The following is a 14,037-nucleotide window of genomic DNA, read 5'->3' as shown; positions in this document are numbered from 1 at the left end:
TTTTGGGGCTAAGACGTAACCGGGAGTTTTTGACAGAGGAACACAACTCCACCAAGACAGGAAAGCTGTAGAGAAATTAATGATTCAAGCTGTTGTGCTGCGAAACCATTTGCAGGGCCAGTGTGAGTTGAAATTTGCCCTCTGAAGCAGTTGAGAGGTATGTGTGGCCTTCCAAGCAAACTAGGAGAGGGAAGACCGGCTCTGGTTTTTCTTGTCAATTACACTGATTGAAAAACATAGCACAGTAGAATCAATACTTTAGGGGTCTCCAGAAGTGGCGTGTTGATTCCCTCAGAGATGTAAGTGCTCACAACACAAGCCCTTCCATACAAGTGCCACATTTCCTCCGGAATGTTCTGTGCACATGTTTTAAAAAGAATTTTAACAACATGGGCAGAAAACAAGGCTGTGATTTCAGTGAAATTGACAATGTTTCTTGCTTCTCCTTAAAATAAAACTAGGATTGGCCTTTGTCTTTCTTCAGCATTCAAATTTTATTTTTCTATTCTTTTTCTTCTTCTTTTTCCCTTGTAGCACTTTTCTTTCTGCTACCCAGTCAAGTGCAATCCTAAACACCTTTTTTAATGTCTTAACAAGTGTTTGCTGTTTTGCGCACACCTGTTTTTGACGCATATACCAGCCTGTCTTTAGATATACCCAGCCAAATTATGGGGTGGTGGTGACATATTCAGTATCCTGGTTTTGTTTTCTGTTTATAGTTCTGTAAATAAAATCGGGAAGCTCTCCCCCCCTTCTCCCTGCAAAGTTTATGCTTTGAGAAAGGTTTTGGTTTTCATGGTTGGAGTATGCTTGAAAACCTTCCTCTGATGCGTCCTTTGCCTTCTGTTTTGTTGGGTCTAGCTGGCTCTGACCTGTATTCAGCACTTTACAGCCTTAGCTTCTTTCCTCCTTTTTGTCTCCTTCAGAGAGCGGGATTGAGGGAGGGCACAGAGGAAAAATCTAAGCCGCCACGGCACAGGGCTCCTGAAAGTGACACAGGGGATGAGGACCAAGACCAAGAGAGAGACTCAGTCTTCCTAAAGGACAACCATTTGGCCATCGAGCGCAAGTGCTCAAGTATCACTGTCAGCTCAACTTCCAGCCTCGAGGCCGAGGTGGACTTCACAGTCATTGGTGACTACCACAGCGCAGCCTTTGAAGACTTCTCCCGGAGTCTGCCCGAGCTTGACAAGGAAAAGAGTGAAGGAGAAGGAGAAAGTCAGGTTTCTTCTCAAGAATCTGACAGACCAGCTCCCAAGCAAGAAGATGATGCCAAGGATGGTGATAAAGCTTCCTATGTAATCCCGGAAGAGGTACAAAGGGAACTGCAGTCAAGAGATGTGTTCTTAGTGTCCTCATTTTGCAGTGTTGCCTGTCTTGCATTTGGCGTTGCTTGATCGACTGTCCTTCTCATGTGTTTGGAAGAGCACGCTTAACTTCCAAATAACTCAAAGCGAATTTCTCAAATGTTTTAACCCACCCATTATGAATGTTGTTGTCTTGTTTGCATGGTTGTTTTTGACATCAAAATGCATGACTGTCCCATAGGTTGTTCTAATGTATCTCCTAATCTTCACGATAGCATCGTATTTTAACCCACTGTATTTGCCTCTGGCTGTTCCACCACAAGTATCTCATGGGGTGGGTTTGTGTGTGCTTTGTGTTGCATGAACTCAACAAATAACACATGTATTGAAGGAACTTAATCTCTGTTAATAGAATTTACTCTGGCTGGGATGAGCAGCCTCTAGAAAGGCAGATGAGCCAGACCAAAAAAAAATACCTTTATGGTTGCTCAGAGGACAGAAAGTAAGAAAAATAAAAGTTGCTCAGAGTCGGGCTGGGAGTGAGAAAGTGCCACGGGGAAATCACTTTTCATATGATTCCAAAAGCGAGCATCACAAAGACATTTGTAGTCTTGTCAGTAGAATTCTGTGTTTGTACTAAAATCTAGAAGTTCAAATTCTTCTCCCCAACCCCCTTTAATTTATTGGAGAGCTTAACTTACTTTGCCAGCCTTGATTTTAATGTCATCGTTAGTGGATACCATTACTACATCAACATGGCCAGTGTTTTCAGTCACACACACACACACACTACAGACCCCAAACCACACATACCCTTTATATTAGAACAAAATGTTCCAACTCAAGCAGGATGAGGGTTATGCAATTAAAAATACTTCACTCATGACATGCTGCAGGTTGCAAACCAGCAGATTTGTGCAGTTAAACAGGGTCACTAATTTTTGTTTGTTTGTTTGGTAGTCATCAGCTGTGAAAGGAGAGACCTCTGTGCACGACAGAATCACTGCAATAGAAACTACGCAGGTAACTCTGGTTTCTCAGTTTCATTTAAATTTGGAGCCATGGCCAAAACACATGAAGTAAGAACTTGCTGTGTAATGTCATTTGGAAGACCGTGACTGGGTTTCCAGGGCTGCTGTGCTTTTGCTGAAATGGAAGGGATGGGGGTATGTGGAGCCTGTGAGGATATCCTCCAGTTTGCTGCCCTGTCGATGCAGGGCTCAGGTATAAGCCTCTCTGTGTGTGTAAAGCATAGTCATGTCACAGCCACCTTACAGTGACCTACTCATAGGGCTTTCAAGGCAAGAGACGAACCGATATGGTTTGCCATTGCTTGCCTGTCTGTAGCGACTCCAGAGTTCCCATCCGAGCAATTAACCAGGGCTGACCTTGCTTAGCTTCCAAGATCAGGCTAGCCTGGGCCATCCAGCCCAGAGCAGTTATAAGCCTATAAAATATACCTGCTTTGACTCTGTCTGTGTGTGTGTCCATGACCTCAAAAGTACAAGTATTCCACTCTGTAAAAAAATCATAGACTGCATACTTGGCTTGGGACGGTATTAACCAAGGACCATGCTTTTGCTGTCATTGAGTGGGGAATTCAGCAGCAAGTCCTTTATTGGCAAATAAAAGAGTTAAAAAATGCTGATCCTGCAAAGACTGCTGCTTGTGCATCAGCTGTAGCTGCACTGCTTCATCCTCTTTACTGCTTTCATTTTCAGGTTGACGGAACCACCACAGGCGGAAAAGAGACAATAACTACTTCCCACATTGTCAGCACAGAAACCATATCTACATCCTCTGTAAGTGCCCATGGGTAATCAAACTATTTTCTTTTTTTAGTTGTTTTCATAACATCCTGATTTCTGTAGGCATTGAATGACATGTGACTCAGGAGACACAAGAACAAGAGTTGGATACTAACAGCAACTCTGGGTGATGGGGATACAAGTCAGGGCGGCAATCTGTGGAGAGAAATTAATCCCTTCCCTGTTCCATTTTCTTGATCTTTATCATTCCTCTGGTGGTGGCGTTTGCCCCACAAGGGCATGGAGGCACCTGTACACTTATCTTTGTGGGGCAAAGGGCATCTTGGGAGGCGAAGGAATGTGTGCATCACCCAGTGTAATGACCTTGAACCCCATTTTCTCTCTTCCTCTTCGTGGCTGCTGTAGCCATTTCAAAAACTATAGTGGAACATAGTTGCAGGTTTACTGGGCCTTATCTAATTTGTCCCTCAAGCCACTTTATTTTCTTTCTGAATCTTTTATGATTTTATCTACACTGTGAGTTTTTCACAGGTCCAAGGCTAGCAGGAGATCACCAGCAAAAGTTATGTGTTACAGAAATCACCCATTAAAGGTTTAGTCTGTACCGTTTTGTTTTTTTGCAGTTTAAATTTTTATTGTTTTTAGATAAAAGACTATACATATCCACAGTCCATCAGCTTATTTACAGATCAGAGTCGTACATATCCAGTTAATAAACTTAACCATTGGTAGTATAAAGGGTGATCCGTCTTTCAGGCTGAAGCCCCCATAGGCAACTAACAATAAAAAGCAGTCAGTGTGCAAAAAACATCCTTTAAAGTAGACAAGTCAGACATGACCAACATCAGAAAACACCTAGTCACAAAACCAGTTCTTGGTCAGTTCAAACATTTGCTGGAACAGCCAAGTCTGCAAGAAGTGTTGAAACCAGGTGTGCCTCTGCTGGGTGGGTGGGTTGGTATGGTACTCCCTGTTTTTCTTCTTCCTTGTGACATGGAAGGCCACTTGGTGGTTTTCTTCCTCTCTGTTTATAACATTACCAAAACATGCTGTTTAGACCTATGACAGGCCCTAACACTTCACCAGGTGCACATGGTGAAAAAGATGTGTGTAGCCATCTCATATATTACAGGGAAGAACTGGGCACTCCTTAAATCTTTAACTGATACTGAGTCCTGCTGTAGTACACGAAGCCTTCTGAGGACTTGTGGCATCTGTATCAGAAGCATCTAGGAATGGGAACAGATGATAGCAGTGCCTGTACAGCTTTAGTAGGGCTCATCAGAAGGGGGAGGACTCATGTGGCACTTTAGGTATTTATTTTGAAAAAGGAGATATAACACTTAAATTGCATATATTTTACTAATTATTTTACCTGAAATCTACATAAGCAAAGGCTAGAGAGATGAGTTCTGGGTGGTGGTGGGAGGGTGTACTTAAATTGTTATGTAGGCACAGTGCTAGCTTGCTTCTAATTTAGAATATTAATAGAAAATCACATATGAACAGCTGAAAACCCTGGGAGGAGGCATCACAAACTTTCAAGCAGCATTTCAGCTATGATGTAGACAGGAGTGTTGCCAGAGGTGGAAGGATTTTCACCAACCGAGTTTGACTTTCTTCCCTCTTCCTCCCACTGCAGCTCCAAATGCCCTCTGGAATGCTATTCCTGGGTACAAGGGGTCACCGGAAACAGTGTTGCATGGCATTTTCAGCTGCAGCAGTAAATTGCACTCCATGTGTGGAAATTCTTCCATCCAAAGAAACACTCCAATGGATCCAAGCGAAACCTTTTGATCCCATGGGTTGAAAATCCTTCCCATCTGTTTGATCCTGAGGAGAAGGGGGAGAAGTGAAACCTGCAGGCTAGCATAGATAGTTTTGCAGAAAGAGAAGAAGGGATTTTTGAAGGTTTCCACTAAGATAGGTCCACTCAATATCCCAGCAGAAGCCCCCTTGTGTTACTTGGTACTGTACCTAATTAGGTATCTCTCTGCACTCTGACATCAATGTCAACATTGTGTTTTGCAGGAGCACAGCACTCCCAAGCCTGGGAAGGGAACAACAGAACTTCGCTCCATCTCTCCAGTGAGTGTATTTTATATTCCTGAAGCTTTGAGAAAGAGATACCTTGGAGGGCAGTAGAAAGATAATGCACGGCTCCAGCCATCATTTCCCTCCCATGGCCCCATCCACTTCCCAAGGCACCCTCCTGTCTCCTTTCCAGCATGATTAATGGGAAAACAAGGTTCAGTGGGGTTTTGGAAAGTGGATGCAGCAAGACAAGCAGACTTTCTCCTTTGTGCCTGAGGCCAATGTAAGCCCACTGACACAATGTTTGAGATCTTGGTGCTGCACAAAATAAGCACATACAAAACACGTCCATTGGAAGATGATTAAATCCACCATTCTTGTAATTTGAAATAATCAACCTCAAGCACAAGAATGCGCAGACAATGAGAAAGCAAACCACTGCTTCTCTGTCCTTTATAATCATCTGACTCATACTTAACAGCTACTCAAAAGGTGATACAATTATATTGATTTGACCACAGACTGACAAATCCTCTGATCTTCTGGTCATAATTATGAGTGAACGCCTCGTTCAGTTGGAAAGAGAAATCACCAGCATGGCTTTCTCTGTGCTTACTGTCATTTCTCAGAAAACAATGTAAGAAGGGAGATTAGGGACCTTCACCCACTGGACTGGTCATTGGATTAAACTCCATTCCATTAACTTCTGATGAGCAGTCCAGTGAAGTTAAGGATTTCTTAAAAATACCTTTTAGCAGGGACTACAGATATTGGAAGAGTGGAAAAGTTCTACATGCAGTGGGAGTCCACTTGTGCAATCTTGCAATTTACTGACCCTGGCAAATGCACTCCCATGACTACTTTACAGTTTGGGGAACTTTAAGGCTATCTATATATTGAATTCTGAACAGGGCCCCATCGTTTGGATTTTAAAAAACCTAACAATGGAGCCAGGGATGGATAAGTAACATGGTTCTACAAACTGGGGGGGGGGGGAGTGGCTGCAAAAACTTTTCATGAGAGCCAGTTTGGTGTAGTGGTTAAGAGCAGCAGACTCTAATCTGGAGAACTGGGTTTGATTCCCCACTCCTCCACAAGAAGCCACAAGAGGCCTTGGGTCAGTCAGAGTTCTCTCAGAGCTGTTCTCTCAAGAGCAGTTCTCTCAGAGCTGTCTCAGCCCCACCTATCTTACAGGGTATCTGTTATGGGGAGAGAAAGGGAAGGTGATTGTAAGCCACTCTGAGACACTGAGTGAAGGTTGGGGTATAAATCCAACTCTTCATCAAGCCCTATTCAGGGCTTTTCAAAGATGTCAAAGGTTGAACCTGGTACCTTCCAGTGTGTGCTCTGTCACTGAGCTACATACCTTCCCAGATGAGGAACAGGCAAAAGTAGCATGTCATAAAGACAATGGATTGAATACGTCCTCAGAACTTTCATATGATAAGGCCTTACCAAAGCTCCATATTGTAAAAGAAAATAGAATCTGTTAGGCCCATCTTTTGACATGGACAGTGTTTCTCCTGTGCTTATAGATCACCAGCAGTGCTGTTGGGAAAGAAGCCTTCACCAGCCTTTTTGGGGCCACAGCGGAAACTCTCTCAACCTCCACAACTACCCATGTTACCAAGGTAAGAGCATGTCAGGAGGGCTCACTCGCAAAGCACCTTCAAATATTATAGAGAGTGTCTTAATGAATATCACAATGCAGTCACTTTAATGTATTGTGGATAAAGGGAAATAAGAGGCAATGGACAGCTGTCCTAAGGAGGGCATTGTGTTTGATATGTAATTACAATGGGCAGCCTTGAACAAATTGTTAATAATTATCCCACATCCATCACTGGGAAAGTAGAAAACATAGTAACAGACTTCCCCATGCAATTGATAGTGCTGGGCAAACTAAGAGCTACTATTTTATATACTGAAAAATGCTATATGACATATCTTTCCTTATTCCAGACTGTGAAAGGAGGATTTTCTGAAACGAGAATAGAAAAGCGAATCATCATAACAGGAGATGAAGATGTGGACCAGGATCAGGTATGAAGGAAGTCTGTGGGAGATTGTCAGCACTATGCTGTCAAAGGCTTTCACAGCTGGAGTTCATTAGTTGTTGTAGATTTTCCAGGCTGTATGGCCATGGTCTTGCCAAGACCACGGCCATACAGCCCGGAAAATCTACAACAATTAATTATCAGCACTGTTAAAAAGTTTTCAACCAAGCCTTCCATTCCCAATTTTATGGGAAACCTAAGTTGGCTAGAATCCCCAAATCCATCCTTCCCTATATATTTGGTTCTACTTCCGAATATGAAGAGGGATGGTATAGAGGTTAAGGGTTCTGTGTGTTTGTAGAGTGCAATCTCTAGAGCTGATCTCCCCTGTGGCATTTGGACATTAGGCTTAGAAAATAATCAGTGAATCAGGGAAGTCCCTGGTTCAAATGTCACTTCTGTCATGAAATCTCTAGAAGTGCAATCCTAAACAGAGTCTCTGTTCTAAGTCTGCTGAAGTCAGTGGGCATAGAAAGGTGTAACTGCTTAGGATTGCATTGTAGGTGGCTTTTGTCAAACCATTCTTCACTTCAGCCCATCCCCCCTTTCAATATGGTGATAATATTGACTTGTATTACAAGGTTGTTGTAAGGATTACAATAATTTATTGTATGTGAAGCTCTCTGAAAGTTGTATATAAGTTATGTATCATAAGGAAGCAAGGACATGTCCTGATCCAGATGTATTCATGTGTATATGTAGAACCAGGGTGGATTGATTGAAATCAAGGCAGTAATTATTTACATTGCTAAGAAAACTTACTATTTAGTTATTGTCTAAACAAAAGTGCATACTGATTAGTTGCTATAACTATGGAAACTGATTTAAAACTGAATGAACTGAGTGCTTTCATGCAGCTTCAGGATGGGTATAAGTTGCAGATAATTATGTTCATGATACCATATGGAATCTCTTAGGTTTTTGTAGACAGTTGCTCAGCACTAGGATGGGTTTCTTTCTTTCTGCTGCCTGCCTCTTTCCCTCCTGCTCTGCTCAACCTGCACCTCCTAAAAAAGTAAAAAAAACTCAACCAGAAGCAACGTCTGGTAGTAGTTGCTGGGCAGATTGGTGTTTCCCATGACATGAGAAGTAAATGTTCTTTGACATTTACAGTAAGAGATCAGGCATAAAATAGGGGTAAAAGATCTCTTAGAAGTATCAGTGGGCAAAGTTGCAATGACTAGTGAGTCCCTGGTCCCCAGTGTCAAGCAGTAATATAAATACATAGAACTTTGTGCTTCTGATGACTCAGAGTGATGTTTCCCCAGAGTTAATTCTCTACAGAGAAAAGCATTCTTCTATTAGTTCCTAAGAAGGTCATAAAACGATGTTTCATTGATCAATCTTCATTTTAAACTGTGATCCTGCCAAAAAAATGATTTTTATGTGCCTCTGTGCTGATGAGATTTGACAGTGTCATTCATCTGTTGCCTGGGTGAAGCAAAGGTCCCAGATTCAGTTCTTCCACTATCCATCTTCCAGGAAGACTGCCAGTTATGTTGAAAGTGGTAACAGTGACCTTAGGTTCAGGGCTGTACATGCAGAGCCAAGAGAGGAACATGCACACAGGCCCAGGTGCAGGGTCCAGACATTTGCTTTTGTGTTTCCTGAACTAGCAAAGAGGTACATGCTTGGGAGTCTTCTTTTGCATGTTGATTGCTGGACTGGATTTGGATAATGGTTTACTCAAGGCCAGACTTGCCACTTTTTTCCTCTATTTATTTTATCTCTTCTGTCTAGCCAATCAATCCAACATGGGTTCCCTTGGCAGGGAACAACAGTATTTTTACAAAGTCATTCCCGAAAGCCAAGATATTGTGCTGACAATGCACTGCCACTATTGGGCCCAGATGATTTCCTTTGAAAGCTTCATATTAGATTAGGAATGGCCAGCTTTTCATCACTAGGGCTTCTTTGCCATGAATCATTGCAAATTTTTCCATGGGTGGAGTTTTTCAAAGCCCTGCAGCACTTCATATGACAAGATGTACATTTCCAGCAATCATTGTACATTTATATGCAAAAAATCTGGGCTTGCAAGGAGCTAAGGGAGGGGGTTAAAGACTGTTATAAAGAATATATTTAGCTCCTATGCATGGTATGCAAAGATATCAGCTCAATGAAATTGCTGCAAATAAGTTTGCATAAGAACTTAACCAGGGGTCATTTCGTAGAAAAACAGGTGCAGGAGCTCATTAGCATAAATCATTAGCATAACTTATTTGCATATGCCACACCCCCTGCCATCACCGGAAGTGTGTCAGAAGGCAACACACACCGCTCAGGCTCCCCTGGACTGTTTTGGATTGCTAGCTATTGGGGGGGGGGATGTACAGATCTGTCCTCGCAGAGGAGGGAGAGCTTGTACCTGAATAAAACTTGGTCTTAAAGGTACCACTGGACTGTTTTGGACCGGGGGGGCCAGGAGGAGCTCTGCAACTTACCTGGCTGCTTCTTGCTCTGACTGAGGGCTGCTGGGAGCAGGAGGTGGGGCTTGTTGCATGTGCCCGACCCCTGAGCTCTTTACTGCCGGAGCTCCGCTCCTGTGCACTCCTGCAGGAAATGACCCCTGAACTTAACATACATAAAAAATGGTTGGAGTCCGCTATGTGTTTCCAGAGAAGTTGGCTGTTAGTGAATCCATTCTGCCAACAGGGGTGCTTTCTTCCTAATAGAATGGATCTGCAGAACCCAACCCATTAGTCTTGAAGAGACAATCATTGACAAGAATGTGCACTCAATAAAGTTCTCTGTGTTTCCAGGAACATTCCTGAGTTCCCTTTCCTCCACTGAGAGTTCTCTTTCCTCCACAAACTCCACCCTTCCCAGGCACTGCATACTGTTTCTGCATGTTCTTCAGTTGTCTACTTAGAACACTTTGAGTGAACTAATATGAAACACTCACTGTTTTCTTTTCATAGGCTTTGGCTTTGGCAATCAAGGAGGCAAAGCTGCAGCATCCCGACATGCTGGTAACCAAAGCTGTAGTATATCGAGAAACAGAACCATCTCCAGAAGAAAAGGACAAGAAGCCTCAGGTGTGTATAGATATGACCTGTTGTTGCAGTAAGACACAAATCTAGTCCTTTTGAGTTTGTTTTTGCAAGAACCCTGGGGTTTCTCAGATGCTTATCAGAGATTTTTTTACTGGAAAGATTGGTACCATTTATTGATTTGATATATTTATATCTCATGTGCTCAGCATTTTTGCTGTCCTGGTAGCTTCCCAGGAAACAGGAAGGACAAAAGGAAATACTTCATTACATAGCGAGTGATTAAAATGTGGAATTCGCTGCCAGAGGATGTAGTGAAGGCTGCAGGCTTAGACATCTTTAAAAGAGGATTAGACAGATTCATGGAGGATAGGTCTAGCAGTGGTTAATGGTGACTAAAGGGAACCTCTACATTCAGAGGCAGTAAACCTCTGAATCCCAGTGCCAAGAGGCAACATCAGGGGAAGGCCTTGACTTCTATGCTTTGTTGTTGGACCTCCAGAGGAACTGGTTCACCACTGTGTAAGACAGGGTGCTGGACTAGATGGACCACTGGTCTGATCCAGCAGGGTTCTTCTTATGTCCTAATATTAATTGAAACAGTAAAACGTACAAAGATCAATAGGAGCAGACAGGAAAGTAGTGAACGTTAATCAAAAATCTAATGAGCAACAGAACCAACAGCATTTAATCTCAGACCCATAGCAGTCCAATCAACAACGTTCAGTCTCAGACCCATAGGAATCAAATTAGCAACAAAAGCTCAATACCTGGGGAAAAAATAGTAAAACTGTTCTGTTTACTAGTAGTGTAAGTCAAGCTGTAATGATTAAACTTGTCCTGCAAACCTCAGCGGTAGGGGAATTTTGGGCTCTTGTCTCTGGGATGGACTCCCTTTGTGTACCATATAAGACAAACTGCCCTAGTGGATGCCTCGTGCTGAGAGTTTACCCTAGAATGAATGTGCAGAAATTCCATAGCTGATGTGCAGGGTTCCCTGTCTAGTGAATGAATGTGGAAAGGGGTTTCCAGAAAGTAAGAAGCTTGAAAGCACTATCCTAGACTAAATGGCGATGCATCACTTGGGACACTTTAAAGGAGGGAGAGCATCTCATAGTGACAGAGCACATGCACTGCATGCAGAAAATCCCACTTTGTATTCTTTTTTTTAAAAAAAAAACCTTTTATTCATTAATATTCTCAAAAACAATTCATGCCATACTATTGACATCAAAAGAGATGCATAGACAAAAATGTACAATTCAATATCACATAAAAACCTAAACCATAGATACAATAACTTTACCAAAGAGAGATCCTCTGTAATATTCAAGATTATTAGTTTTCCGCTCTGAAGTAGTGAGGGTTGCAGACATCATCCTATCCCAATAGGCTTTTAAAGTATCGTTTCACATCAGTAACCAATTATGATAGTGTAAGTTGGCAGGAAGCAAATCATGTGCAGTAAGGTAAGAAAATATAGAGAACCAGGTTGATTCAAATCTGGAATTTAAAGACTGTGGTGTTAAAGCTCTTTGTACTTTATCCGATATTTTCGCCATCACAAATCGATCCCACACTTTCTCATACCATGCTGATAACGTCGGTGGCGCTGAGGACTTCCAGCATGAAGCTATTGTTAGACGTACTGTTGCAAGAAGTAAGGAAATTATTTCCTTATTCCTGTTATCCAAATCACTGTCCCATTGGTTCAATAAAAAGATTTCTGGTTTAAAATTTAAATTAATTGAGGTTATGCCCATGATCTGTTTTCGGATCTTCTCCCAAAAATCACCGATCTTTAGACAGTCCCACATCTCCAGGTTAGATGATCTTAGGGAGCAGCAGTGTGAAAGGAGCCTTTGCCTGAGATCCTGGAGAGATGCTTCTAGTTGAAGTGTATACAGGACTAGGTAGGCTAGTGGTCTCTCTGAATCCAAGACAGCTTTGTATGTTTCTCTAGCATACTACTCCAGCTGCACTGGTCCTAATCAGCACTTCTGCAGCTAACAGTACAGTCCTATGCAGAATTACTCGAATCTAAACTCACTAAAAATCAGTGGGCTTAGACTGCAGTAACTCTGCACAAGAGAGCTCTGTAAAGCTGCTCCATACAATGGACCACTGGAGAAAATCCTGCATACTGCCTTAATACCAATGTGCACTATGTTGCCTGATTTTTTTTCTCTTTTCTTAACCAACATTTATTCCCTTGTACAGGAATCTTGACCTTTGTGTTTCTAGAAGTTGGCATCTCTATTTTAATTTGAAGAAGGGGCCTTTTATGCTGGATTCCTCAATGAGACACAGAACGTCCTGGCTGCAAGAATAATGTTGAGAGACAAAAAAATTAAATAAAAAAGGAATAGCAAATATATTATATATTATATATACAGGAAACAAAAATGCATCCTTGCACTGCTGCTATATGCCGGAGATGAATTACAAACAGCCAACATCAGCAACAAAACAAAACCGACCACCTCTTCAAAGAAATTGAAGAATTGACTGGACTGATCTTAAAAGAAAAAAAAAGCAACATGATGGTAATAATATTATTAACAATACAATAAACCACCGTTCTGCATGTTACATTTAAAGGATACATAGCTCATTTGTTGCACACTGAATGGAAAAGCAAAAATGCTTTGCAACAAAGCAAGAAATCAACAAGCAAAACCACAAAATGATTCCCTGCATAGGAAAGAATAAAAAAACCATTCACTTGTATGATGCTTGTTTTGTTATTTTCCATACTGGGATGTGTGGTGATCATTCTTTCTCCCCACTCCATGCCACTTCTGTTTTGTTTATTATCCCAACTTGTCTTTTTTTATTTTTTTTTAAATCCTTCCTCTCTACATCCAGTCATTTGTTCTGATGAAAATAATTGACTGGGTTTCACTGAAAGCAAAGCAAAATGATATGTACATGATTACCTTTTGAACAAGGCGCAGCCTGTAGAGGTTTCACATGGATGTGCTTTTAAGTTATGTATATTATATATAACTGGGGAGGGTGGGGAATGATATTGAAACAAATTAAAGTGCTGATAAGTATGACAATGACATTTTTACATTATAATTATTTGATTGACCGTGGTTGATGTATTATGAGACTCTTAGATCATGCTGATATCCCATGAAAACAGAGTACAAAAAATTCACTAATTCTCTTGGGGGCGGTATTTGTCTGTCACACACCTAACCTGTGCTCTTGCAAAAGAGACTGGCATAGTGACACAGTAGTGTTTGTAATTGGTTGGTTGGTGGTAAAGGCAGCATTCAGCAACATGAGAAGGTAGATAAGAAAGATGGAATGAACTGGTGTTACCACAATCCAGTCAAAGTCAGTAAATTGTGCCAATTAACAATGCCTCCCTCATTCTCAAGCCCCAAGAAAACGAGGCCATGTTAAGGATAGGACGTTCGGTTTAGGTTGCTTCCTTCACAACCTTTCAGGATCTTGAAGATTTTGATCTCTCAGACCTAAGCGTTTAGTTGTTGTGGAGCTATTGTACTCCATGTGCCAGTTCTTTAAACTATTTTTAAAAATAAGACCCTATGATTTCATAATCCTTCTCAAGCTGACTAGCCACTGTCTTTAGCTCTGCTGCTGAAATGAAGTTCCAACTAGTTTTACAACTCTCCAAAAGAAATGTTGAAGGTGAACAAGGAGGCATGCTAGCTCAGTCCCAGGTTCTACCTGACTGTATTTTGCCTGGATAACATGAAAGTCAGAGGGTAAATTGTACAAAACAGCGTTGTTTCCTTCTCAATACAATTAACATAGCTTGCATAGACTAGAACAAGGGTTTATTTATGTCTTTCAAAAGTGCATCTCTGTCTAGATCACAGCAAGCTCCAAAGTTTGGGAG

The 14,037-nt window shown here is 41.7% G+C and overlaps 1 protein-coding gene across 5 annotated transcripts in view; it reads left to right on the top strand.

Moving 5' to 3' along the window:
- EPB41L1 (erythrocyte membrane protein band 4.1-like 1) overlaps positions 1-13,769 on the top strand; it is a 203,199-nt gene extending 189,430 nt beyond the window's left edge. For 2 of the 5 annotated variants that reach the window (XM_015413408.1, XM_015413406.1), the window contains 8 exons: positions 927-1,313; positions 2,268-2,330; positions 3,029-3,109; positions 5,108-5,164; positions 6,646-6,741; positions 7,073-7,153; positions 10,089-10,205; positions 12,557-13,769. In XM_015413408.1, coding sequence (XP_015268894.1) covers positions 927-1,313; positions 2,268-2,330; positions 3,029-3,109; positions 5,108-5,164; positions 6,646-6,741; positions 7,073-7,153; positions 10,089-10,205; positions 12,557-12,601 — 927 coding nt within the window. In that variant the 3' untranslated portion in view covers positions 12,602-13,769. Of the gene's footprint in view, positions 1-926; positions 1,314-2,267; positions 2,331-3,028; positions 3,110-5,107; positions 5,165-6,645; positions 6,742-7,072; positions 7,154-10,088; positions 10,206-12,380 lie in introns of all 5 variants that reach the window. The other 3 variants (XM_015413410.1, XM_015413409.1, XM_015413407.1) reach the window with 2 other exon arrangements.
- The last annotated feature ends 268 nt before the right edge of the window (positions 13,770-14,037 follow it).

This window comes from Gekko japonicus, unplaced genomic scaffold (assembly GCF_001447785.1).
Source record: "Gekko japonicus isolate JY-2015 unplaced genomic scaffold, Gekko_japonicus_V1.1 scaffold79, whole genome shotgun sequence".
NCBI classification, from domain to species: Eukaryota; Metazoa; Chordata; class Lepidosauria; order Squamata; family Gekkonidae; genus Gekko; species Gekko japonicus.
This window is presented reverse-complemented; position numbering and strand designations above follow the sequence as displayed.